General features: G+C 49.0%; 1 protein-coding gene across 2 annotated transcripts; it reads right to left on the reverse strand.

Moving 5' to 3' along the window:
• Positions 1-5,794: 5,794 nt before the first annotated feature.
• FKBP1A (FKBP prolyl isomerase 1A) lies at positions 5,795-26,232 on the reverse strand. Of its 2 annotated transcripts, XM_060277372.2 has the most exons (5): positions 26,068-26,232; positions 25,905-25,952; positions 8,145-8,257; positions 7,347-7,511; positions 5,795-6,882 (listed from the first exon to the last, which is right to left on the reverse strand). In XM_060277372.2, exons 1-4 carry the CDS (start codon positions 26,102-26,104, stop codon positions 7,383-7,385), a joined length of 327 nt encoding a protein of 108 aa, XP_060133355.1. In that variant the 5' UTR covers positions 26,105-26,232; the 3' UTR covers positions 5,795-6,882; positions 7,347-7,382. The 2 variants fall into 2 exon arrangements, with proteins under 2 accessions (XP_060133355.1, XP_088530909.1); XM_088674783.1 differs by lacking the exons at positions 25,905-25,952; positions 26,068-26,232 and adding an exon at positions 18,674-18,697 and having other exon boundaries at positions 8,145-8,258.
• Between the last annotated feature and the right edge of the window lie 585 nt (positions 26,233-26,817).

Genomic DNA, 26,817 nt, shown 5'->3' on the forward strand with positions numbered 1-26,817 from the left:
GAAAACATCAGCTAGTAGAGGAAGAACGAGACGTCATTCGGGATTAAACATTGGATAAAACTAAAACACTGGACACTTGCAGTTACAACTGATAGATAGTTGGAATTCACTTTTATCTCTCTTTTCTTTTGCTTTATTCTGTTATATAGAATAGAATAGAATAGAATAGAATAGAATAGAATAGAATAGAATAGAATAGAATAGAATAGAATAGAATAGAATAGAATAGAATAATTTATTATTGGCCAAGTACATTTTACAACATACTTGGAACTTGTTTCGGCTACATTGCAATGTAAACATACACACACTGTTCCACTCACAATACAAATAAGCAAAGAAACCCACCCACAATTGACCTCCCCTTCAGCTACACATCTACAAATTTAACAATTTAATAGCACAAGGGAAAAAACTGTTCCCGTGCCTGGCCGATTTTGTATATGAAGACCTGTAGCAACGTCCAGACGGGAGTAAATCTAGCAGATGATGACCAGCATGTAAAGGATCTGCTGCAATTCTCTCTGCTCTCTTCTTAACTCTGGTAGCAGATTGTCTCTATTGTAGGCAAGCTAGCACCGATTTCTTTGCTTTTACCGATCTCTCTATTTCTTTCTCTCTCTCCGTTCTTTTATTATCTTCTTTTACTTTGTGTTCTTCTGGCTTTTTTCTTCTCTTTCTTCTTTCTCTCTTCTCTTTTATTATTTTCCGTTTAGAATAGTTTGCTTTTCCTTGTATTGCAAAAAGTCTTAATAAAACTTCATACAGGAAAACAACAGGGCACTGGCAACGGCAAGTGCCAAAAAAAGTTATTAATTATTATAAAATCACCCCAAGGCCCCACAATGGGTTACAGCAATGGAAGTACAATATTAAAACCCAAAAGACAATACTGCGCAACAAAACAGCTCAAGGCAAAATTGCTGGAAATAAGGTGTAAAAATATACACCTCTGGGTTCAAAAGCCACAGTAAAAAGGTGCATCTTCAGCATTTGTCGCTGTGGGGTGTTCCAAAATTTAGGGGCCGCCACAGAGAAGGCCATTTCCCAGGCTACCACCCTGCTCCACCAAGCTTCTGAAGGCTGCAAAACGAACAATATGCCCCCAGCCACCCACCAATCTTGGCCCCTGAAAGGATCTGTAGTTCTCGGCATCTCAGGACTTGATACAATTTGTATGGTGAGTTTTGCTAACTGTTCTCAACCCTCCTGAAACTACGATTCCCAGGGTTCCTGAAGGAGCATCTCCACCCCCATTGTTCTGCTCAGACACTGAGGCCCAGCTCCGAGGGCCTTTTGGCGGTTCCCTCCCTGCGAAAAGTGAAGCTACAGAGAACCAGGTAGAGGGCCTTCTTGGTAGTGGTGCCCGCCCTGTGAAACGCCCTCCCATCAGATGCCAAGGAAATAAACAACTATAGAACCTTTGGAAGACATCTGAAGGCAGCCCTGTATAGGGAGGGTTTTAAGGTTTGATGTTTTATTGTATTTTTAATATTCTGTTGGAAGCTGCCCAGAGCGGCTGGGGAAACCCAGCCAGATGGGCAGGGTATATGTAATAAATTATAATAATATTATTATTATTCCTTGGGAGGAGCCAGGTGGGGGCTTATCAGGCAGAGCAAGCGGACAAGCCAGCTGCTGGATTGGCTCCATGCCACCTGAGCTCATGTGCAACTCGAAAGCAATTAATTAGATGAGTGAATGATTTACCTGATGAAAACCAGACTAATCTTCTCACATGATTTAGCCCGTCTTCCAGGGCACTACAAAGCAGGAACGCCAAGCAAATCCGCGTGGCCTCCAAAGCTTTGCACATGCAGAAGAATTTAATACTGAACCATTCGGAAGCCCGGACTGCTCTTTGCAATGGGCGCCTTTTGTTCAGTTAAGCTCTTGGCAGCGAGGGTGTCCCAAGTCCTCAGGTGAACTTGCTTTAGCCACAATACCCTAAATAAAGCAGAGCAATAGCCCAGGTTGGCTCAGGGGGTGCTGGAGAGAAGGATGAATGAATCCAGCCCGCTAGCCAGAGCTGGGTCTTCACACACACACACACGGAGAGCTCTGGGCACAGGGATGTTTATCACGTTAACTCACCAAGGCATCAAAAGACGGCAAGCGTGTGCCAGTGAGGCATCGAAACCACCCACTCACAATTCACCCGGCGTGACAAACACTTTGCTTCAAGGGACTCACTCAGTGGTGAGTCATTGTCTTGAGTAGAGATCAAAAGATGGCAGAGACATGCACCGTGACCCAACCAGAAGAAATGTAAGAGCCTGCTGGATCAGGCCAATGGTCCATCTAGTCCAGCATCCTCTGGACTAGAGGGTGGCGCTGTGGTCTAAACCACTGAGCCTCTTGGGCTTGCCGATCAGAAGGTCAGCGGTTCGAATCCTTGTGACGGAGTGAGCTCCTGTTGCTCTGTCCCAGCTTCTGCCAACCTTGCAGCTCTAAAGCATGCCAGTGCAAGTAGATAAGTAGGCACCACCACGGCAGGAAGTTAAACGGCATTTCCATGCGCTCTGGTCTCATCACGGTGTCCTATTTCGCCTGAAGCGGTTTAGTCATGCTGGCCAAACGACCCGGAAGGCTGTCTGTGGATAAACGTTGGCTCCCTCGGCCTGAAAAGCGAGATGAGCGCTGCAACCCGTCACCTTTGCCTGGATGTAACCATCCAGGGGTCCTTTACCTTTTACATTTACCCTCTGCCCACAGCAGATGACCACATGCAGGATCTGAGCACAAGAGCAACTTTCGCCTCCTGCAGTTTCTAAATGTTGGTATTCAGAAACATTGCTGGCTCCAACAGCAGAAGGCAGAGCGTTGCCATCCACCTTGAATTTGCCTAACCCTCTTTTGAAAGCCACCCAAGTCGGTGGCCATCACCGTCTCTTGTGGGAGAGAGTTCCATAGTTTAACTATGCCATGCTGCACACGGTCCACTAGGTCGGCATGGGAGCTTCCTCTGCTTGTATTTACAGCCTTATTGCTAACAGTGTTTCAGAAGCCTTTGAACTGGTGTATCAGGAAAGATTGCCATCTGACCACAACCACCTCGGCTAAAAGGACTGCTATACCACTTGCTCCAATGGTGGCCTTGCAGACCTCCTGCTCCCACCTCAGTGCAAAGAAGGAAGGCAATCGATTTACCTCGCCCACACGAGCGCGAAGTGTGATTAAAGCAGAACGAAGCAAAGGAACCGATTAGGCAAAGGGGGAAATGTTTGCTTGGGTTCTTGCCAAGATTTTGTAACACATCTTTGAACAAGAGAGAGCTCACGCGGGTCAAGGTGCCAAGACAGACCTTTCCGCAGCCTGACTCTACCAGATGTTGGATCCCAGCTCCCTTCAGCTCAGTCACCATAGCTGTGAACATCTGGAAGGCACTAGGCTGTCTCACATGCCATCTTCTTACTTCCAGATGCTGCCAAACGGACCTTAAATTGCCCCAAGATTTTATTGTACGGCGTGTTTCATCCAGCTTGCACTAGGTGAGGTGGGGTCCTGGGGGGGGGGGACACAAACCACCCGAGGCCAACCCTATGCAGGAATTGCTCCGTTCCCTCTAGATTTCATCAGCTGCCAGCCGTGTTTTCAGCTTCGAAAGGTTAAAGCAAGAGCCAAGATTGCCAGAATGCAGCCGCCTGCGACCTGATCGCAGGAAGAAAATGAACAGGCCCTGAGGTTTCTCTCTGCCCCCCCCCCAAACCACAAAGTCAACAAGACTCCAAAACAGTGCAAGGGCAGATGAACAAATTTCAGAAGATGCCAAAGGGTTGTTTTTCAGCTGCCAACCGCAAGAGATGTCTCAATCCTAAGTTGCTTGTGATGAAGCAATGGTCCCAAGATCTTATCAACAACGCCATTCATTCAGCATCACAAGGCAATTTGTATTTGCAGTATGTTTAGCGGGTGGGCGAGGGGCCCTGCAATATTAATCCGTTTCACACCTGTCCCATGTTTTGGGGCACCACTGTTGTAATTTATTGCATTATTTCTGCCAACTACACTGATGGCCTTACACCAGTTACAGGTCCCATGGACTTTATGGTGTTTTTGTACAATAGCGTCTGGGCTTTCTCGCTACTCAGCAACATCAAGAGCTCAGACCGCAACCTCCTTAAGCAGAACCATCTCCGCGCAGAGAGGCTAATCCTCCGTACCAAGCAGAGAGGTGGCAGTCAAGGCACAAAACACTCGCTCCTTGTGTCAATTGACAGGCCGGGAGGAGACTGTAATAGATTTACCATAATGCAATTAGATGTCCACCAGGGCAAGCCGATCTGTCAGTGACACTCCTAAGGCAGGAGAGGGAGGGAGCTCAAAGGGCAGCACTTACTTGTTGTGCGCAGAGGAAACGGGATCTTGCGCTTCAAAATGAAGACCTGGCTATTTCGTCTGTGTCCTACTTGCCTTCCAAACTTCCCAGCCGCAGTTTCACGTGACTGGAAACCTTAAAATGTCCTGGGGCAGAGGAAGACGGATGAGACATTCTAAAAACAAGGGGCGCATCAAGAAGTGCCACAAACACAGGGGCTACTTAAAAGGAGGATCCCAGGACGTTTCCAAGCACAATTCAAAGTGTTGGTGCTGACCTTTAAAGCCCTAAACGGCCTCGGCCCAGTATACCAGGAGGAGTGTCTCCACCATCGTTCAGCCCAGAGGTCCAGCGCTGAGGGCCTCCTGGCGGTTCCTTTGCTGCGAGAAGTGAGGTTATAGGGAACCAGGCAGAGGGCCTTCTCATTGGTGGCGCCTGCCCTGTGGAACGCCCTCCCATCAGGTGCCAGGGAAATAAACAACTTCCAGACTTTTAGAAGACATCTGAAGGCAGCCCTGTTTAGGGAAGCTTTTAATGTTTGACAGTCTATTGCATTTTAATATTTTGTTGGAAGCTGCCCAGAGTGCCTGGGGAAACCCAGCCAGATGGGTGGGGTATAAATATAACAACAAATATATTATATTATATAAATATATTATATAATAATTTAATCCAGGGACAGTCTACATAGGTATTAGCCTATTTCTACCTCCATTCTCAATGGTAACATGGACCATTCATAATGTAGGAATAGTCTTCACAACTGTGAGGAGGGCAGTGGGGTGGGGGCAAGTGAAGACAAGCTACAGCAACTAACTAGAACGTTGTTCACTGATCTGCTCAAGCTGACACAGAAAAAGCATTTTGGTCTCTGAAATTTATTCTGATTTTGCAGATAAAATATAACCAATGGAATTCTACAGGATGTGCTATTAGTGTTTGAAAACAGTCAAGATCCAAGGATCCCCCCCCCCAACATGCACCTCCAGATGTCAGGCACCATCCTGGCACCTTCACTTGGTTGCAAGTGGTTGAAAGCTATGTGCAAAATGTGCCTGCCTAATTTCAAACGCTGCCTCCAGGTATCTTAAGACTACAGAGCTCACCAGGCCCAGCCAGCATGGGCAGCAGTCAGGGAAGGTGTGTGTCATAGCCCTAACTGCTGGAGGGCACAGTGTTGCCTACCCCTGCTGTAAGAAGACAATATGCCAGGTTCTTGGCAGCTGATCTGAGCTGGGACGCTGGAATTCTACCTTGGCACAGGGTTATCCATACACCTCATGCCTAAACCGCAGGCACTTCGACCCTTTGCAGAGCCTAGGCTGGTGCATGGCTGGACGGGTGCCACGATGCGAAGGAAAGCACAGGACAAGAACGCAGCCAAGTCGAAATGCCACCGTGTCGTGGGTCTGAGGCCAACCCATTTCCCAGAGGAGCAAGTGGAGGCAATAACCAAGACAAACAACATGCCGAGAGTTGAGAAAAGCCAGCGTAAAGCATTTTTATTGCAATAATAAAACTCTATGTGTTTACGTGGTGATGGTGGAGGAGGAGGCGGAGGAAGAGGCAGCAGCAATTCTCTTACCAAAACTCACTACGTGAGGGGAGGGGGGTCAGCAGGACACCAGGACGGGGGGTCGGTGCATTGCCCAGGAGGCTGTGGCAAGCTGCGATGACCAGCATCAGATCTCCGTTAAGAACTCTCTACGGTGTGTCCGCACTCGGGGGCTGGGGAGCGGGCATGGGTTCATCCCCACCACCCACCCACCCCAGTGGGGAAAAGCAGCACCTTTCGAAGTCCTTGGATTTAGCTAGCTGCAGGGATTCAGACTGCTAAAAGGTAAAAATATCCTGAAAATCTAGTAGAAAACACCACGCACCACAATACTGGCAGGGGGCGGCGGAAGAGGTCAATGAGCTGGGGGAGAGAGCTGCCCCAGAGGAACAAGGTTGACGCTACGTCACCATGGAAAATGCCCCTTCCCAAAGATGGTAGTGGGGTGGGGGGGCCAGGGGGTGGGGGTGGGGGGAAGAGTCCCTTGTGGCCCCAAGTTTCAGGCAGAGAACCGCATCAACTCCTATGACTGAGGCTTCCCGGTGATTCAGCCCTCGACAGCCTCTCAAACTGCTTTGTATGGCTTTGCAGCAGAAAAATGGGTTTTTAATACAATAAGGTACTTCCCCAAAAAACAGAAACGAAACAAAGGCTTGCCTCGTTTCAAGCAACTTTTCCTATATAATGTGAACCAACCAGTATATTTACTAGCAATGCTCGATCATACACAACTCAAGTCTACACCAAAAAATATATAATAAGATTAAAGAACCTGACCAGAACAAAAAAAAACCCAAAACAAGAGAACAGATAAGCTGAGGTTTTACAGCATGTAGCTTAAAAATGTCAAATATTGGAAGGAAACAAGGAAGGAGAATCAGAAGCAGAGCCGAGTGACCCAAAAACATTCAAATCAGGGTGGATGTAGTGGACAGCTGGGAAAGCTCCATACAAATTCATGTGCATTCATCTTGAAGCAGAGATTTCTGGATTTCTCCATGTGCCAAACCTGTCAAGGCAAAAGAAAAAAGAAAAAAAAAGGGAACTTGCTTTAGAGATTGCCCTGGAGAGGGGGGGAGCACCTGGGGGGGGATGGGCAGAGAAAACAGGAGCAAGTGCCAAAACAAAAAAGAGGTGGAGAAGATTCGACACCTCAGCCCTGTTGACTCAAGGTGCTGTACCCATTAGTTACCCAGGCAACCCTGCTCAGGTGCCAAGTTCAGCTCTGGCAGGAAGCTCGCAATCTCCTGCTATCGCCACTTACGGCAAGATAGTCACCCTTTGTGCCAGGCTGATGAATGGGCCCAGGATGCCTCGTTCTAGAGATCCCTCGTTTTCTGCGCAGAGGCCTCCCGACACCTGCCTCTCCATGAGCCACCGGAAGTGCCTCTTCTCTCTCTCCCTCCCTCCCTCTCCCTCTCTCCCTCCCCCCCCCAAACACAAACAGAGGAGTCTTCCGATACAGTCACCTACCCCGGAGCAGGGAGATGGAAGAACACATGCCTCCTGTCATTCCATTTTTAGAAGCTCCACGTCAAAAATTAGGGTGGCATTGGGTGGGATGATACCCGGGTGGCCGGTGGCACCATAGGCATAGTCTGGCGAGATTATCATCTTGGCTCGCTGCCCAACGCTCATCTGCAAAAGGAACACAGCAGGCAGTTAAGAGCAGGTGCAGCCCATTCCCAAACCCCACCCCCTCAGCCTTTGTTTCCCTCCCCAGAAGGTGTCTGAATCCCTGTTTCTGAAACACACAGACAAGGTGTACAAGAGGGGAACAAAGAAAGGCCTGGCAGCAAAAGGCCTCCGGTTTCCCTGCTGTGTCTGAGCTAAAGAACTTCGAGACACTGGCTGGCCACATTCCCCATCTTCCCTCCATTCCAGCAACCAGGACAAGGCAGCCAGGCTCATCTGCAAACTATTTCCGAAAGGACGCAGAGAGATGCCTCCATTTCTAGTCTGCATCCACCTCCGTCTTACCATGAGATGGCTGGCATGATATGCAAATCTCACCACTGCGACTCACATGCAAAAGGCAGGGATAAGACAGAGGTTTGTTCTCTCCAGGTAAACTCCACTGAGGTCATTACAAGCTAGATCCCAACTGCGGGGGGGGGGGGGAATCCCAGCCGGCCAAAAATATCGCCTCATCCCTTTCAGCCACCAACCTTCCCGCTTCGTGCACAGGTCCCAGAAGGCAGGAGGAGTCCCCAACTCTCCTCTCCGCCCAACTCCTGCTACCTGGCACTGTTCAAACCTACAGCAGCACACCTGGGCAACCCCTTCTTCCCAGCCACGGATGACCTCCTGTTTGCCCATCACAAACTTGAATGGCTTGTTCCTGTCACGGGAAGAGTCGAACTTCTTTCCATCCTCCAGCATACCTGTGATGGAAAAGGAAGCGCACGTCATCCTGGGGGGCAAAGACAGCCAAGAGAAACATTTCCCAGGAGGATCGTGCCAGCAAAGTAAACAAATTGGACACGTCAAAAAGCACAGGGCTCTCAACTGGGGTGGGGAGAGGAATTCAAATGCCAGATTATTTCAGTGAGACAGATTTCAGTTGGTAACGTTCAACTACAGTGGAACCTCAGAACGCCGTTGAACTCGAACATTTTGGCTCCCAGGCGATCAAAAACCGGATGTGATTGTTCCGGTTTTGGAATGATTTTCGGAAGCCGAACATCCAGCGTGGCTTCTGATTGGCTGTAGGATGCTCCTGCAGCCAATCAGAAACTGCATCTTAGTTTTCGAACCGGGAGATGAACGGACTCCCGGAATGGATTAAATTTGAAAACTAAGGTACGACTGTAATACAAAATGGGTAACCAGGCACCAGGGATATGCTCTCCACACAGATGGAGTCCGTCCCCCTTTTTCTTCAGATCCCTTCTCAGTGATCCTTCAGTAAATCCCACAGACTTCACCCTCAGTCCTCTTCCCCAACTGAATGGAAGTCTAATTCATCCTAACTGTGTTTGCACTTATTTCTGCTATTTCTTCCTTCTTTCACTTCCTCCTCGCAGAGGAAATTTGGATTGTAAGCTGCTTGGGGCAAAGGCTATGTCCTTTTGTTTTACTGACATTATAAAACACGGGTCCCCAAACTAAGGCCCGAGGGCCAGATGCGGCCCAATCGCCTTCTAAATCCAGCCCGTGGACAGTCCGGGAAACAGCAGAATGTGCCCTTTTATTTAAAATGCATCTCTGGGTTATTTGTGGGGCATAGGAATTCATTCATATTTTTTTTCAAAATATAGTCTGGCCCCCCCACAAAGTCTGAGGGACAGTAGACCGGCCCCCTGCTGAAAAAGTTTGCTGACCCCTGTTATAAAACAACAAGGACATGGGGTGTGTGGGGGGGGGAGACACACCCTAGAAGTAAAGCTCACCCTTGCAAGTGCAAGGAACTAAACAGCGGAGGGGCAGAATCCAGCATCAATGGGGCATTCCGGTTGGCTTGAACATGATCAACTTTACTGGCAAATTAAGGAATCACAGCAGAATGCAGGAGATTCTGTGAGGGCTGCAGAAGTCACCAAACAAACACACACACCCCTCAACGAATGAAGAGAGGCATGGTCTTTTTTTTTGCCATGAACGTTGGATTCAAATATGCTCCAAATCACGTAGGGTCTGATTCAGCCCATGTTTCTCACCACCTGAGCTCAAGTCACCATCCCAGTTCCTGTCGGCAGGAAAGGGCGCCTGGGAGCAAGAGTCCACACCTCCCTCCTGTGTCGGGTCAGCCATTTCTGCTGGCCATGCCAGGTGGAGGGAGCTCTTTGGTGGAGACCCACGCTTCCTGCCCCCCACCCACCCACAAGGGGGAAGCCCCAGGGCTCACAGCTAGCAAATCCAAGAGCTCAATCCCAGCAGGGGAAGGCAGGCACCCAAGACACAGCCGAGTCAGCAGACACACAAACAAGTGCAGGAAGTAAATGTCATTAAATCCCAAGTCTACACTTCCTGCGCCCATTCATATCTTTTTTGGCTTCCAAGCACGTTTTGCTGACTGTGGCTGAACAAAGACAGCCAGACTCCCTTCACCTGCTGGACACGATGCTCAGCCAGCAACAACTGCTCAGTCTCCTATGAGTCGGGCGCCACAGTTTTTCCAACCCTCTGCTGAGTTTCTGCTCGCAGGATTAAAGGTGAAAAGTTTGCTTTGCTGAACTGTGCCTGCATCCGTAATGGGGTACACGGAATACCCTTAAAAACATTAAGACCAACTGACACCAGACAGACAGTTTCAAGCCCAGCCGCTCGTGACTCTCTTGCAAATTGAGGTGTAACAGTTGGTGGAAATGTTCAACGCCCGTTCTTTACTTAAATATCTGAGCATCAGCTCTCACCAGCTCTCCAAATGAAAGAGAAATACAAAATATATGAGCAGAGGTGATATCCATTTTGAAAATCCGCAAGTTGGAAAAAGAGCAGGCATGCATGTCCAGTTCTCCAACTGAAGTTTTAACACCGGCTTGACGCTTGTGAGATCTAGTGAAACCCAGCAAAAATTGGGATTGAACTGCCTTAAATAATGCACGCAATCATGAACCCTTTCTGCTGCCAGATGAAAATATACTCTGACCCTTCCCATTTTCCTGAGCTCTGGTGAATAAACCAAGGGAAAGACCCCACCCCAATAGAGCCAGCCAGCATCCCCCCCGGCCCCCAATTAGTCAGGATTCCTCAAACCACGATCATGTCTACACAATGCCTCCTCGAATTCACTGCTGTTAAAGCAGAAACATGGAAGGAAAAGGAATTACAAGACAGGGATTTGGTTCCCAGCACTGTACCCAACTCATTTGAATGACGCCACGTCATGCAGAGACCAGAACAGCCCCCCTCTGCCCCACCTAGAGAGGCAAGATACCTACCACCTGGCTGGCAGCTTTTGTATCTGCTGAATGTTGAGTGCCCAATACCCCAACCGCAATGTGTCCTTCAAGGAAAGGCGCTGTTTCTAAAGCACTGTGAAATTTTCCAGTAGCGGAGCATGAGCAGGATACTAACTTTTTATCGGCCAGCCCAGGGTTATCCAAAATCAGCCTTGTGTCCCAAGTTCACGTTTAATTACAGAGGTCACAGACCCAACGTGGCCAAGTTTGCTACAAGACACCAAGTTTGGTTGATAAAACCACAGAGCATCTTGGATGCACAGGAAGTTGTGGTGTTCACCAAATGGGAAGACATCTGAAGGCAGATTAAAAGACATTAGAAGACATCTGAAGGCAGCCTTGTTTAGGGAAGCCACCAATAACACGCCCAATAGCCGCTGACACCAGAGGCAGCAACCAATCAAACGCCCACCCTACCGGTATGTACTATCCATGTATAAGACGACCCCAACTTTTTAGCATACTCATATATCCCTAGTCCTATACACAGAAGTGCTTATACTTTTGTGAAGTGCTTTGACTACTCTAAAATATTCTACAAACATTAAGTATCATTAGGTGAGGCTTCCAGACGTAAACTGCTCACAACTGTGCAAAGCGGGTCACATGTGGCTGCAAGAAAGGACCCACCGATGTTTCCAGCGCACCAGGAAAGGCAGAAAGCAACCTGAGAAAAGCCTTTGGGGAGCCCTTGCAGCTGCAGGCAGCCGCAACAGGTCTTGCCACAACCATTAAAGAGGATTAGTTTGTGATTAAGTGAGATATGCAGCTAAGCACAGGGCTGGCCAGGAGGTCCCAAGGACCTACATTTTGCTCCAGGGAAGAAAACAGCAAGAAGCTCTTTACCCCTTGAAGGTCCTGTCTACATCAAGTGCAAGACCCCTCCTGCCATGGGGTTCTTTACAAACTAAGAGCCGTGGTGAGCTTGGATTGTAATGGCCAGCTTGACGGGATTGGCTTCCATTCTAAATATGCAAAACTCATTTTGGGAGACAGCCAAGCAAGATACATGGACATTTGTGTCCTGCCACTCAGAGCAAGGAGGTTGGTAAGTTTGTCTAGTCTGCCTCTTCCCCCACCGGCCGATTCTGAACCTGAAGCGCTCACAGGTTTTGAGCTTGGTGAAGGAGTGAGGACCCATGTTCAATACAATTCTTCCGCTTTTATTTGGAACGTACTTCTAAGTCACCTTTCGAGGCACAGTTTGCCTAAGATGCACACACATAATGCAGCTTAAACAAAAGCAGATGAATTAATGACGCACAATTGATTTAAAAATAGGTCAATTGAAAGGCACAACGGCATAGATCCCAGGAGCTAAAAGAATGCTACACATTCCGAAATCCTCACTTCCCTGGCTATGTCAACCACGACTTGCCCGAGCTTAACTGGTCAAGGAAATGAGAAGGCTCACTAGCATTCCCTCTCTCACCAATTGCCTGTGTTGAGGCAGCAGGAAGTAGCTAAGAGATGCTTCAGGGCAAGGGTGTTCTAGAAACAGTGTCAAGGATCCAAAGAACAGCAGCTGGAGGATGATGATGAGGATGAGGATGATACAACTTGTATAACTGTACAGTACTGTACTGCCCTGTAAAGGTAAAGGTCCCCTGGAAGGATTAAGTCCAGTCAAAGGCGACTATGGAGTTGTGGCGCTCATCTCGCTTTCAGGCCGAGGGAGCCAGCGTTTGTCCACAGACAGCTTTCCGGGTCATGTGGCCAGCAGGACTAAACTGCTTCTGGCGCAACGGAACACCGTGACGGAAACCAGAGCGCACGGAAATGCTGTTTACCTTCCCGCCACAGTGGTACCTATTTTGCTACTTGCACTGCCGTGCTTTAGAACTGCTAGGTTGGTAGGAGCTGGGACAGAGCAACGGAAGCTCACCCCGTCACAGGGATTCAAACCGCCGACCTTCCGATAGGCAAGCCCAAGAGGCTCGGTGGTTTAGACCACAGCACCACCCGCGTCCCTACCCTATACCCGTAGATCTCAGGGTGGTTCACAATGTAAAATTACAATATAAAAAAAGACAAAATACATAACAAAAACAAAGACAACCCAATAATCCCCCTTTCCACAACACATTTTCAAGTTCTGAGCATCCACAGCACTTTGGCCTTGTATTATAAAAGAGCAGGCCTCAGCCCCATGGCAGGGAAACTCTTTTAAAAAGTTGGTGAGCTGGCTTGATCATCTGCGGCGGGGAGTGTGAAAAATTCCACCAAGCACGCCTAGATTAGCCTTTGGGATCCAAGCACAAGGACCTTTGGGAAAGCCTTGGACAAAAGGACTCTTGGAACCTGGAAAATCTAAACCTGCCAAGCAATTTGACCCAAGCCAAGCAATGAAGATCAGCAGTTTTGTTTGGATATGTTCAGGGTGCAATCCGTCCTCGTCTAATCAGATGTAAGCCCCACCAAGGCCAATGGGATTTACTCCTAATTATATGTGCATGGCAGGAGCAAGGAACTCAATGGCTGCACTCTCTTCCAGGCAACCTGCCAACAGTTACATGGCCATTGGTGGGCTTTGCCTTTGTACAGAAGGCCAGTTTCTACACATGCTCTGGGTTACCAGACTTCAAGGACACATTCTAGCCAGGTAAACATATTCAAGGAGGGTGGTGAGGAAGGGCCAGCAAGGGAGGAGCCTGCCCACCCGTGGTGTATACCATTTTTGCTGCTTCTCTATACTAAGACGACAATAAAACGGGAGATCAAGAAAAGTTCTGCACTTACATTTTACGCACAAGAACAAAAACACATTACACGTTGTCATCACGCAAAGGGGTTTAGCCAGGAATACTCGGGTCTTTGGCTGGGACAGACAGTCAGACTCTAACATTAGAGTCCTTCTGCAGGGAGCATCTATGTCACCCTTAACTTGGTTAACCAGACTGATATTTTCTCCTAAGAAAACGTTCTGAACAGACGTCTAGAGGCTGCACTGGGATGAAGGAAAGAGCACATTACAAATGATGCGTGAAGCTTTGATTCCGATCTTGCTGGAGAGCTAGGAATTGAGCATCTGTATGCTACCATCACCCTGCTCTCAGCTGCCACTTTTCCAGACTCACCGTTACACTGCTCTCCAGGGACGCATTTCTGTTCCAGCCACTCCTTTCGACTTAGCAAACCTTCCATGCGCCTAATGTCTGCAATGGCCTAGGCCACAATGCATGAATGTGTTGAGGACTTCCCCCAGCACCCGAGAAGCCTCTGAGACTTCCAAGGAGGAGGCTGAAAGAGGAGCACTCTTTCCCACTTACACTTTTGGCTGTGCAGTCGTACCTTGGAGGTCAAACGGAATCCGTTCCAGAAGTCTGCTCAACTTCCAAAACGTCTGGAAACTGAAGTGCTGCTTCTGATTGGCTGCAGGAAGCTCCTGCAGCCCATCGGGAGCCGTGGAAGCCCTGTCGAATGTTCGGCTTCCAAAAATAGTTCGCAAACCCGGAACAGTCACTTACGGGTTTGCGGCATTCAGAAGCCAAAACATTTGAGAACTAAGCTGTTCGAAAACCAAGGTACAACTGTATGTGCACCTGAAGGTTCGGATTAATTCTACTGAATCTACTCCCTCTCTCATGGTTTTGATTTATGGACTTCTTAAAATGAGGCTGCACTTTAAATTTTAATATTGTATTTTAATCTGTATTTAAATTAATTGTTTTCTTTTCTTTTATGTCCTATTGTAATTTTATTGGTGTTAGCCACCCTGAGCCCGGTTTTGACAGGGGAGGGCGGGGTATAAATAAAATTTATTATTATTATTATTATTATTATTATTATTATTATTATTATTATTTGGCTAGGTCTGAAGGTTTAGGGAAGTTTTTAATGACGGTTTTAATGTATTTTTAATCTCTTGTTGGAAGCCGCCCAGAGTGGCTGGGGATTGATTGATTGATTGCTACTACTACTACCGTACTACCGGTACTACTACTACTACACAGATCCTGCGGAAAAGCCAAGTGTGAGCTAGGCACCCTCTTGCTTCCTTCCACACTGTTCTGAGGCAGAGAAGTGATGGTGGGGGAGGCGCGCCCACAGCACTCAAGTACTCAGAAATCCAAATGTGCCAACAGGCCTAAAAGCGTTCGCAGTCCCTTCGCGAGAGAGATCAAATGAGCTGAAGGTGCAGGTCAGCAGCTGGAGGAAGAAGGAAGAGTTTAGCCGGTAGACATCCGAGAGACTAGCAGACCTGAACCGCAAGATATTGAAAGCAATGAGGACAGCGGTTGAAACTGAAACAGTGTGAGCGCACAGCAGCGATAGCAAAGTGGTGAGAAGGGTCACAGCAAGGAGGGCCGGTAACGCACATACCGCCTTAAGACTAAAGGAAGGAGACAAAGTGGTGTGCCTGCATGCATATTCACCGCCCCCCCCCCCAAATTCCTCACCCAGGCAGGCCCCTAAATCCACTCAGCCTAGTCTGCAAAGCCGAGGCGAGATACTGTGGAGAGGGCAGGTTTCATCCCTGTGTGTTTCCCCCCACCCTGTCCCCCCACCCATCCCCTCCAGGCAGGCCCCTATCTCCACTTGGCAATGTTGGGCCTTGTTGCTGCAAAAGGCCTGTTTTCAGTTGGTTGCTGTGGAATTTTGTGATGTCATCTGGTGGCGCGACTTTGCAGGCAGCAGTGGGCAATCTGCCTTTCTATTGGATGCTGCTGGAGTCTTCAGAGCTTCTGCTGGTGACGTCTAATTTGGACGCCACTTTTTGTGTTTAATCATTATTTTAGGTATAAAAGGTTTGCTTTTTTGGAATTTTTTTTATGCCAGATCCCTCACTGATGGGCATGGAACGTTGTGGCAAAATTTGTTACATTACAGTTCAGCAGTTACGGAGAAAGGCTGCTACATCCGCGTACGCAATGCCTACATTTATATAGAGAGATATACTGCACAGAAACAGGACTTTAGTAGAGCCATACCCTAATTTTCCTAGGCTGCCTGACTACCACAGTTGCGGCTCTCTCTTTTTGTTCCTAGGAAGGGGAACCGACAAGAACGCTGGGGGAACGCCATATGTCTTCACAGAATGCAGACTTCTTAGGAGAAAGGTGTATGCGTGAACAGCACATGCACATGCAAACAGCACAGAAGGCGCCTGAGCTCGAATAATCCCTAAAAATTCATGTGATGTGATGCGATGCGCCTTCTGCTTTGGGAGACGCAGGCCAGGTTCCTGCAAAGGGGGAAGAACACAACAGCTCCCTGTGCTGCCTACCTGCTCTTGGGTTGCCAATGCCCTGTATTAAAGCACCTCAGATATGGGTCTCATTAACAGTCATGGTTTTTGATGTCAGGAGCTGCACACACACACACACACAGGTGTAGATTTCCTATTGTACACTGGGCGTGATCAGGGTCTGCTTCTGCTGCCAGCATTCCCTTCTACACAAGGGCTGGGCAGAACAAAGTGGAGGCCCTTTCCCCAGCCCAGGCCAGATTCAAACAGTGTGTGCTCATATGCTGACTTACAAAGCACAGCAGTCAAGGGAACAGGTCCCCGCCCAAGGGCAATTCAAAAGAGCAAAGGGAGGAAGTAGCTGCATTGTTTTCATTACTTGTACTTGGGCTTGCTTAACAGTAGGACAGTGTTTCTCAAACTTGGGTCTTCAGCTGTTGTTGGACTACAACTCCCATCATCCCTAGCTGGGACCAGTGGGTCAAGGATGATGGGAGTTGTAGTCCAACAACAGCTGGAGACCTGAAAGTTTGAGAAACACTGCAGCAGGACACAAGGACAAGGGAGGGGGTGTGTGGAAGATGGAAACCGCTCCCCCTAGAGAGAGGTCTGTGCCTTTGGTACTCAAAGAGGCGGCGATACAGCCTCTGCTGGAAAGAAAATAATCTCTGGACCCCTCTGATTTGAACACCCACTGACCCACCAGGTTGCGTAATATGGCTCTAGGGTTTCTCGATTCAAACTAGTTATGCTAGATGCCTCCCAGGATAGATTTTGGCCTGGAAGCCCCCTCTGTTGCACAAGCAGATGATGCAGGCGGGGAGATGGGTGAAGAAGCAAAAGCCCATTTGTTCTCCTGGCCCTCTCAGTGGCATTCAGTAACTGGTTTTCTTTCTGGGCTGCCTTGGAGGAACAGGAATTTAAAAACTTTTCCTTTAAAGCCAAACACACTTATCCTCTTCAGAATGCAGCACTCAACAAGAAATCAACAGTTTGGGGTCTGTCTCCACCCCATGTACGCAGAATTGCATAACAGCCCCCACTTAGGGTAACAAATGTTTACTGGCCTCGTTATCAAATTAAACCAGCCTCCAAAATGGCCAAAGAATACCAAACTCACATGATTTTTTTTGTGAATCAAAACACATTCTTGCAGTAAAATCAAATCTAACATTCCAAGCACGGGGGAAACAGCCAAATACTGACAAGGCACAACCCCCACTTGGAGCAGGAGAAGGAGGAGGAGGAGGAGGAGAGCCGAAGACAAAGCCAGGAATCCCCTCCAGAGCAGGAGGGTGGATGGAGATGCTTGCCACCACAGATAAGGAGGGGAGCGCCCAAGACCAAAGAGGAAAAGTTGACAAGGTGAAAAGTGCAGCCTTGGACCTGGAGCTTGAGACATTGAAGGATCCAAGCAGCACACATCCGTTTTTTGCAAGAGGTCACCACCTGTACAAGAGCTTCCACATCTGAAGTAGCAGCCCTGCTTAGCTTCCTCCTGGGGCAAGATGTCATGCTTTCTAGCTTTGTCGAATTATATTTTAAGAGACGTCTTATGCACCTTTTTTCGGAAGGCGGTAAAAATCTTTCTGTTCAAGAAGAGCTTGTCTACGCCTGATTTTTTTTAAATTAAAAAAACTGTATTTAGCTGTTATTTCTATTTTATTTTTTGCACTTCACATCATTTGGCAGTTTTATCCTTGCCTTGGGGAGTTAAGGCTTAGCTCAAGGAATGCAGCATGCATGTACCAAAGTAAAATGGCATACCATGCAGCATCTAATGCAAAAAATAATAATTATGAACCTAACAAGAATTTGGCTGCTGCATGAGTAGCCAAGCAGGACATGAACACAATGGCACACTCATTGGGTAAAAGGTAAAGGGGCCCCTGACCATCAGGTCCAGTCGTGTCCGACTCTGGGGTTGCGGCGCACATCTCGCTCTATAGGCCAAGGGAGCTGGTGTTTGTCCACAGACAGCTGCCGGGTCATGTGGCCAGCATGACAAAGCTGCTTCTGGCGAACCAGAACAGCGCACGGAAACGCCATTTACCTTCCCGCTGGAGCGGTCCCTATTTATTTACTTGCACTTTGATGTGCTTTCGAACTGCTAGGTGGACAGGAGCTGGGACTGAGCAACGGGAGCTCACCCCGTTGCAGGGATTTGAACCACCAACCTTCTGATCAGCAAGCCCTAGACTCTGTGGTTTAACCCACAGCGCCACTTGGGTCCCTAAAAATGTTGGGTACAAACTCCAAATAACAACATGCGAATTCTGCACAGCTAAGATTCTGCTACAGACTCAAAAGCTCAAGTCCCCTGCAATTATTTCCTGATCAGGAAATCCATTCCAAGGATGCTAAAAACTAGTCAGTATGGACAAAGCTGGTAATTGAGCCGCTGAACATGCATTTGTGGCAGCCATTGTTTATTACCCAAATCACCTTTCTGTGGGTCACACTGGTTCAAATAGGGCAGCTCCCACAAAGCCAACTTAAGGCACCTCAGGCATTATGCGGCAGCACAGACAGAGGAAAGTACAGTAGATCAACTGCCTTGAATGCCATTTTCTGACTGTGGAATTAGATAAAGCAATTTAAAGCCTAATGCTAAGCTTGCTTGGATGTAAGCCCCATTGAATTCAGTGCTACTTATTTATCTCTCCCACCTTCAGTAAAAAATCACTCCCAAGAATATTTACTCTCAGGTAATCTTGCATGGAATTGCAGCATTTAGCGCAGACGGCAGACACCCTATGTACGGTAACCCCGGGTGCAACACACTGTCCCTCTCTTAAAAGGTTACTGGATCAGAAAACAACAAAAGGCCGCATTTGTTGCAGGAAGTGAGAAACCGCCGCCCTCTAAGTGCCTGTAGCCTGGGCAACAGTCCTATACGTGCAATTTGAATTGAATGAAGAATGGCTCCATTTCAAGAAGGTCAGACATCTCGCATTCGCTGGGTCTTTGCCACAGTTGGCAGGCTGCCCTCCAGAGCCTCAGAAGGCAATGTGCAAACTGGCAAGAGGCGGCTCAAGAGTTCCCACCCACTTTGATTTGCAGCACAGAGAGAGCAGCAAGGAGCGTCTCAGAGGCTGCTTTCGCTGCCGCTTCAAGTGCCGGCTGCACAGCTAGCCTTTCAGCTACAAAGGCTCCTCATCACCTTACACGGTAAAGTCTTTCCCAAGCAGGCAAAGCATCCTCATGAAAGCCAGCGGCTGGAAAAACAAAGGGCATTCCTGTCCCAGAGCAGTTTACTTTGGGAAGGTATGAACAGAATGTGCAACATTTCCTAGAGTGCCATCGTGCTGCACTGCGAGGGAGACGCGATTCTCTGGCAGCCTATGGAGCCTGGCAGCCGGTCCTGTTAGCAACAAGAGACTTGGCGGTGGTGGGCAAAGGTCCAGATTTAAGTCTGGATACAAAAGGGCACAGTCTCCTGATGACAGCTTATTTGCAAACTGTGTCGAGCTTCGTCGGGTTCTACAAAAAGGCAAGATGAAGACCAGTTGCAGCAGCCGCCCCAGAAGACACAGGTAAATGGAGGGCAGAACACACGCAAGGCTCGCTCAGGAGGAGGGGATCCTGGGAAAGGGGAACATGGGAGGGAGAACAGGCAAGCTGTGGCTTCCCCGGTTTCAAGCACTGGCCAGTGAGGAACAGGAACGCCACAAAGCTCTGCACACAAACTCATGGGCAAACAGGGCCTCCAAAGGAGCCTGCGTCTCCTGGCACCTTTCAGCACCGTCTCTAAATAGCTAACTTCCCTCAACTGCCAGAACATTGTCCAAATCATGCTTGGCACCCAAGGCCACTCATTGCCAAGTCAGAGCAGCACACGGAAATGCTGTTTACCTTCCCGCTGGAGTGGTACCTATTTATCTATTTGCACTGCATGTTTTCGAACTGCTAGGTTGGCAGGAGCTGGGACCGAGCAACGGGAGCTCACCCTGTTATGGGGTCTCGAACCGCCAACCTTCTGATCGGCAAGCCCAAGAGGCTCAGTGGTTTAACCCACACTAATCTAATCAAAAGTGTGCCTCAATGTATGTTGTTGTTGTTTAGTCATTTAGTCGTGTCCGACTCTTCGTGACCCCATGGACCAGAGCACGCCAGGCACTCCTGTCTTCCACTGCCTCCCGCAGTTTGGTCAAACTCATGTTCGTAGCTTCGAGAACACTGTCCAACCATCTCGTCCTCTGTCGTCCCCTTCTCCTAGTGCCCTCCATCTTTCCCAACATCAGGGTCTTTTCCAGGGAGTCTTCTCTTCTCATGAGGTGGCCAAAGTATTGGAGCCTCAGCTTCAGGATCTGTCCTTCCAGTGAGCACTTGGGGCTGATTTCCTTCAGAATGGATAGGTTTGATCTTCTTGCAGTCCATGGGACTCCATATATATATTCCTCAAAATTGTAATCTCAACAGCACACACAGCCTAAACAATTTGGTGTCGCATCCCAGCAAGTTTTGCAACATGCCATGTACGATACCAACACACAACACAACACACAACATCCCAGGTGAAGGATACTGGCCAACATGACCAGGAAAAATCATTTCCCAACTCATGTGGTCAAGAATGAAGATTGCCTTTTAAATTCTGTTACCAGTCTGATAAGTCCTTAAGCTGACACTATCAATGTTTGGCATCCCCTGTAAACTACGTCTATACGTTGTTTGGCCCTGACCCTCAATAGTCTGAAATGACATTGGGTACATGCAATTCAGTGTCACACTATTACACGTGTTCCGTCTGCACAAGCATTTTTGCTTGCAAGACAGAAAGATCCCCCTTGCATTGTTCTGGGGGTACCAGGGAGCACAGGGATATATGGGGGGAGGAGTCCCATTTCAAAAGTGGAAGCCCTTTTGCAGGCTTCCCATTCATGATCCCTGAATGGCTGAGATCACCCTCTGAGATCAATACTCTGAGAAGGAGAATTAATGGGATCAGAGGTGAAGAGAAAAGAATATCAGTACCATTTGTCCCAGAATTACTAGTTTCTACCTGAGGATGAAACCAGATATTTGGTCCAGCTCTGTTTTTAAGCTCAGTTATGAAAATGGAGCGGTGGGGGCACAGATGCTTCTTAACCCACTAGGCCAGTTGGAAAAGTCGACTGTGCAAAATGGGGTCTGCTCTCAATCACATAAAGCTGATTTTAAATGAATTTCATGCTCGGGAGAGGAGCACCTTGCCTGCCACATCTGGAAACTATGTGCAGTGGGGGAAACCCAAACTGCTCCTACTAAGCTGACACTTCTAGTAAATGCATCTGAAATGCTACACAGTGTTTGCCGCTCCTAAGAAGTTCACTAACAAAAATGAGCCCATCTGCCCCCAATCCACAGGCTGTGGGCACAGAACCTCACCCATGCTCCCTGTTGCTCCCACACTGGCACCAGAGATAATTCATTTACAGCTTGCATAATCCAAAACTTCCCCCATGAGGTGTGGTCAGGATTGCCGTTTAGAATTCCCAGCACCCAACAAATGCCCTGAAGGCTGTGGGGGAGAAGCAGTTGGGATTTAAGACGCTCTGGGGTCGCCCGGAGACCCCCTCAGTCCCACTGACCTTTCCAAGCGTCCTCCCAGTAAACACAACTCTGGAATGGCATGACCCTTCATTCCGGTGTGCCCTTCAGCGACATTGCCCAGGCGAAAGATGCACAGAAGCATCTTAACTTTTTAACTCCTACGATACAGAACATGCAGCCCTCGTGTCACAAAACCACTTCTCCTCTTCTTCCATGCTTTGTTCCCAAAACTGTCTGATATCTGTCATCTTGCATGTACTATCCGTATCCCGCTCACATCGGATGCCGCTCGCTAAATCAGACCAGGCCAACCTTTTGAGCAGAGGTTGCCCTTGCCAAAAAAGCTTAAACCAGAGCATGAAACACCTGAGAAAGGAGAGAGGCTGCATTTTAGCACCACGGTGCTTGCTAAAGGTAAGATGGTGTTGTCTAAACACACACACACAGAGAGAAAGGCACTCCCTATGGCTCAGCCCTCCCCAAATGCTTCGCAGACATGGAAAAGGAAGGCTGCCCTGCCAGCACCAGAGGGCGGGCAAATCTCCTGTCCCAACCAACAGCCTCCAGGTCCCCTGCCAGCCATCCCTTTGTTCTTCCTGTCAGCGCAAGAGGCAGCCAGGGAGAGACCATCCTCATTTCCTTTCCCCACCCAATGACAGCAGGGAAGGAAAGAGAAACAGATGGAGTGGCTGCTAATCCGGGAGAGGCGGGGGGGGGGGGGAGAGCTCTGCGCCTGCACCAACCCTTCCCTTTTCTTCCCTTTGGCACCCAAGAACAGGGTCCCCAGGAAATGCTACACGGGAAGGAGAAAGGTGATCGCAAGGAGAGGATGGCAGTTCAGTGAAGAGCTAGTTTGTTCCACGAGCTATACAGGACAGAGATAAAGAGAACATCTTCAAGAGGGCTGGCCCTTTGCTGTTTTAACTCAAATCAGAGTAAGGCTGCTACACAGGGAGAGTCCTCCCTCATAAGCACCCAAGGGGTGCCATGCCAAATCCCCATAGACTCTGCAGCCTGGAGGCCAGAAAATCACTTTGGCTTCCAATTACATCACGGAACTTGAAGAACTGGTTATTCAATCTGGCGCCTTCCCCTAAAAACAGGATACTCTCCATCTACAGCATTCCCAGAATTTCCCTGGAGGCTTCCAAAAATGATTTCGCTCCCCAGACTGCAAGTTTAACTGCTATCTTACTGCTTCCACCCATTTGTCTCCCTAACTTCCCCCTCCTCCCAGGATGTTTGAAGAGCAGCTACCAGTCAGCTAGCGTTATGCCTTCTTCATATTTCTGGCACAATGAGAGCCCTTGCAAGTTGCAGTGCGTACAAAGCAAGGGGTGCCAAGAAGAAAAACCAGCCACTACGCTGCTAAGGACCAGACCATCCATCCAACCGCTGTTGGAAGGAGCTCTACCCATATAAGCAGCTTGGTTGTTACAGCACAACCACAGCAAAGCATTCTGGCCTTGCATACTTCACAGTGTTCTCCCTCCCGCCACAAACAGCTTCAAGCCCTACAAGGAAAGAACTCAAACCATCACTCCTCGTGGGCGGCCAGCTCTGCAGGTGCACAATGCATACTGTTCACTGCGTAGCATCAGGAACGTGGAACTCTGCATCAACTCCCAACATTAGAGCCATTATGATACAGGCAGCGACTGATTTGTACGGGGGCTACTTTCCGAGGCACTGCACACTTACGTGAAATCGCGTATAATCCAAACACCCACTGAAAAAGCCTGCAAACACCACGATCCACCCCTTTTGGTGGCATTTTCAGATCACTTCCAGGTGCAGCACAATGCGAGTGTGTGCATTTGCACACATTTTGGACGTACCTAGAACAGTCACTGCCTGTATTCTTGTCCCAGGTTGTCTCTTCTATGCGCCACACACAGTCTCTCCATGGGTCAGGCAATGATGTGAGACGACTCTCCGTAAAAATGGCAATGGGGCCTATAGAGATGCTGTGTGAATATTTACAATTTAAAGTTGCTAGAAGCCGTAAGAGATAGATGGCAGCCAGTGATTCCATGGGTGCCTTTGAAGCCTTCTTCCAAGAGACTGGGCTGTCGCCTCCATCTCTTCCTAGCAATGAATCCCAGTACAGAAAGGGGAACACCTTAGTGGACAAATTAGCTGTCAGTTCCACAGATCAACCAATTGGGCTTCAAGCAGCAAAGTGAAATATCTACCAAAGAAGGTTAACACAGAGAGTTCACGTTCCACCAGATTCAGAGCCATCCTCAAAATCGGGGAGCATATTCTCAAAAAAGGGGCACAGGCAACATGCTTCAACTAAATGCTTTTTCGCTGCACATAGCACAGCAGCTGACTTTCCAACTAAATCAATTTCATGGCGTCTCTCAACGATTTGGGTGCTTTTGATCAACCTAGGGAGCAGACAAGCTCTTTGCTAAAAGGCTTTAGCATGAGCCAAAATGGAAGTACTTCTAATATAATATGCAAATCACCACAGTACTGCACCCAAGTGATTACGTACAGTACTCTGGCACAATCGTTCGAAGACCTGTGCTTTCCTCACATTACCAATATTAGATTCTGCAGTACAAAAATATGTTAGATGACCTGTGTAGCACCAAAGACTCAGCCTGAGCGCAGAGACAGTGAATGACATGCTAATGAACACTTGATAACAGAGGCTACCTGAAAAGTAGCACATTTTTTAAACACGCACACGGATATGTAGTTCTATATGGAACCTCAGACCCATCTACATATCACTAAAACCACAAAAGTGTGAAAAACGAACTCCACATTAACAGCCCATTCGCAAAGACCACTAACCAACCCAGAATAACCAAAAGCCTGCACCAAGTCCTGTCCTCGTGATCCGGATGACAGGTTCTTACATAGCAACTTCTGAAAACGGACCCAGGCCACTGACACTCGAAATAAATGACACTAGGCAAAATGCATTAAAGGTCTGTCTGACTAAGGCAGCTTCGTATGTATATAAAATTATCAAAATGCACTGAAACAAGGGTACACAAGGAGCTGCCTTATGTTCAATCAGACCACCAGATCCACTTAGCTCTGTGTTATCTACACTGACTGGCAGCAGCTCTCCAGGGTTTCAGAAGGGAGGAGTCCTCCCCAACCATACCTGGAGAGACCAGGTACTTAACCTGGAACCTTTCACCCCAAAGCACAGGCTCTATCACTTAAGCTATGGGCCATTCCTCATTGCTTCCTTCCGCTGCCCAAGAAATTTAGGCTTTTTCCTGAAGTATTCTTTTTAATAAAAAAAAAACCCAAGCCCCAAAAATCTTGCCCACAAACTTGAAACATTTCACTCAGTTCTGATGGAAGTTCCTTAAATGTTCCAACCATCAAAAAGCAAGTAAGCAAGCTACTGTAATAAACAAATAAATTTGGGCAGATTGGATCTCCCTTACAAGGGCTGGCATGGCAGACAATCACTTGGGAAACAGAGCAGGCCAGAAACATAGAAACCTCAACCATGTTTTTTAGCCTTGCAGACGGAGCAGCTTAACAGAGAAGCATGCGGTTGCAGGAGAGGGCGGCATAAACCCCGCAAGATGCCAACCACAGCCTAAGACCCTTGCCAGATTTATGACAAAACTGCAGTATTTAGGGGCAAACTGCTTATCTAAGTAGTAACATGAGATCCTTTCCACCGCCCTAGCCCAAGCACAGCTGTTTGGGAACCCGTGGCTGCTCCAGTAGTACCTCTAAGCAGGTGGTGGGCTCAGGGAAAAACCACACACTGGGCTTAAAGATGGGTGCCGTAGACCACAAAGCTCACTGGCGTTGGGGGGGGGGGAGGCACGCGGAGAGACACACGCAGCCACCCTTCTTCGATGCATGCAGCAAGACCCAAGGAGCATCACTTGCCAAGGGAAGAAAGGGCACAGATTTGAGCCATCCTGCCAAGGAGTCCCCACCACCCTATTTCCAAAAGCAGGTTTGTGGGTTGCTATGCCCAAGAGATGGTTAAAATGTGAGGGAGGAGGGGGTTGTTTTTCCAACCAGGTAAGGAAGGAGGAGCCTCAGCCTGCCCCCCCCCTCGGCTTTTACAATTAAGGTTTTCCTCTAACCACTGCACCTTACGCCACCGTGCCCAGCCATATCCTAACCCTCTACTGGAAGGGAGAGGGGGGGGCACACAGATTTCTGCTCCTGCCTTCCCCCTCCCCCCCTCAACATTTCATCCCCTACAAGCTGAGACACACTAAACCCCCCCCCCGCAACACGCACAGTTGCACCCTCTACCCCTCCCTTTTCTGCTCCAAGCTCAAAACACAGCTGTGACCCCCTCCCTCCCCACCAGACACAGAGAGACCACCCCAACCAAAAAGCCTCCCCCCCCCACAATCCGGGAAGGGGGGGAAGGGTCATTCAAAGCCTGGCGAGACTCACCCGTGTAGTGCACCACGCAGGTCTGCCCGCGCTTAGGGAAGGTCCTCCCTAAAGGAGAGAGAAAGGCGGTTAATGTGGAATTGGGGGGGGGAGGGAGAAGAGGGGGCTCGTGCCCCCTAACCTCTTGGGTGGCTCGTCGGTGGGGAGGGGGGGCTCGCCTCACCGTCCCCGGGGGAGATGGTCTCCACGTGCACGCCCATGTGGCCGGCCCGCGGCGATGCTAATCCCCAAAGGCGCACCGGGAGGAGCGGCAGCGGCGAGTCCGGCAGGCAGGCGGGCGAGAGACAGGAGAAGCAGCAGCGGCGGACGAACCACCAACGCCTGGAGCAGGGGGGGGCGGGGAGGGAGGAGCCACGCCTGCGCACTGCCGCTTACAAAGGGCAAGTCCCGGAGGCTCCGCCCAACACCGCCGCCCAGCCTCGCCTCGCCGGACTCGGCCGCCCAGAGCCACGCCCCGCCGCTTCTCGCCCGCGCGCCCTCCCTCCCCACGCGGAAAGGCGAGGAGCACGTGGATGCGGCGGTGGGAGGGGCAAAGAGCGCGGCTGAGGGAGAGGGAAGAGCCGTCGCCATCTTGGCTGCTGCCCCTCAGGGAGGAGGAGGAGGAGGCGGCGGGAGAGGGAGAGCGGGCTGCTCCCTCGCTCGCTCTTCCTCACCGCCGACTCTCCTACAGACATATATATCACATATACTAATATACATCATGTAATATATGTATTACATTGTTCAAAGGTCAAATCACATCCTAATAATGATAGTAATAATTTTATTATTTGTACCCCGCCCATCTGACTGGGTTGCCCTCAGCAACCTCTGGGAAAAGGGAAATAGGAAAAGATGGTCATGTTTGTGGTAAAAAATACAGTGCGATCCCCAAGCACGCACAGGCAGTATTTTCCTCTGCCTGATCAACAGG

Source organism: Zootoca vivipara, chromosome 7, assembly GCF_965207765.1.
Source record: "Zootoca vivipara chromosome 7, rZooViv2.hap1.1, whole genome shotgun sequence".
Taxonomy (NCBI): domain Eukaryota; kingdom Metazoa; phylum Chordata; class Lepidosauria; order Squamata; family Lacertidae; genus Zootoca; species Zootoca vivipara.

Excerpts from the sequence above, each read along its gene's own strand:
- FKBP1A (XM_060277372.2), bottom strand. The coding sequence starts at position 26,104 with ATGGGCGTGCACGTGGAGACCATCTCCCCCGGGGACG. Across the intron at positions 25,953-26,067 it reads GACCATCTCCCCCGGGGACG|GGAGGACCTTCCCTAAGCGC; the intron begins GTGAGGCGAGCC and ends TCTCTCCTTTAG. Across the intron at positions 8,258-25,904 it reads CTGCGTGGTGCACTACACGG|GTATGCTGGAGGATGGAAAG; the intron begins GTGAGTCTCGCC and ends TTTCCATCACAG.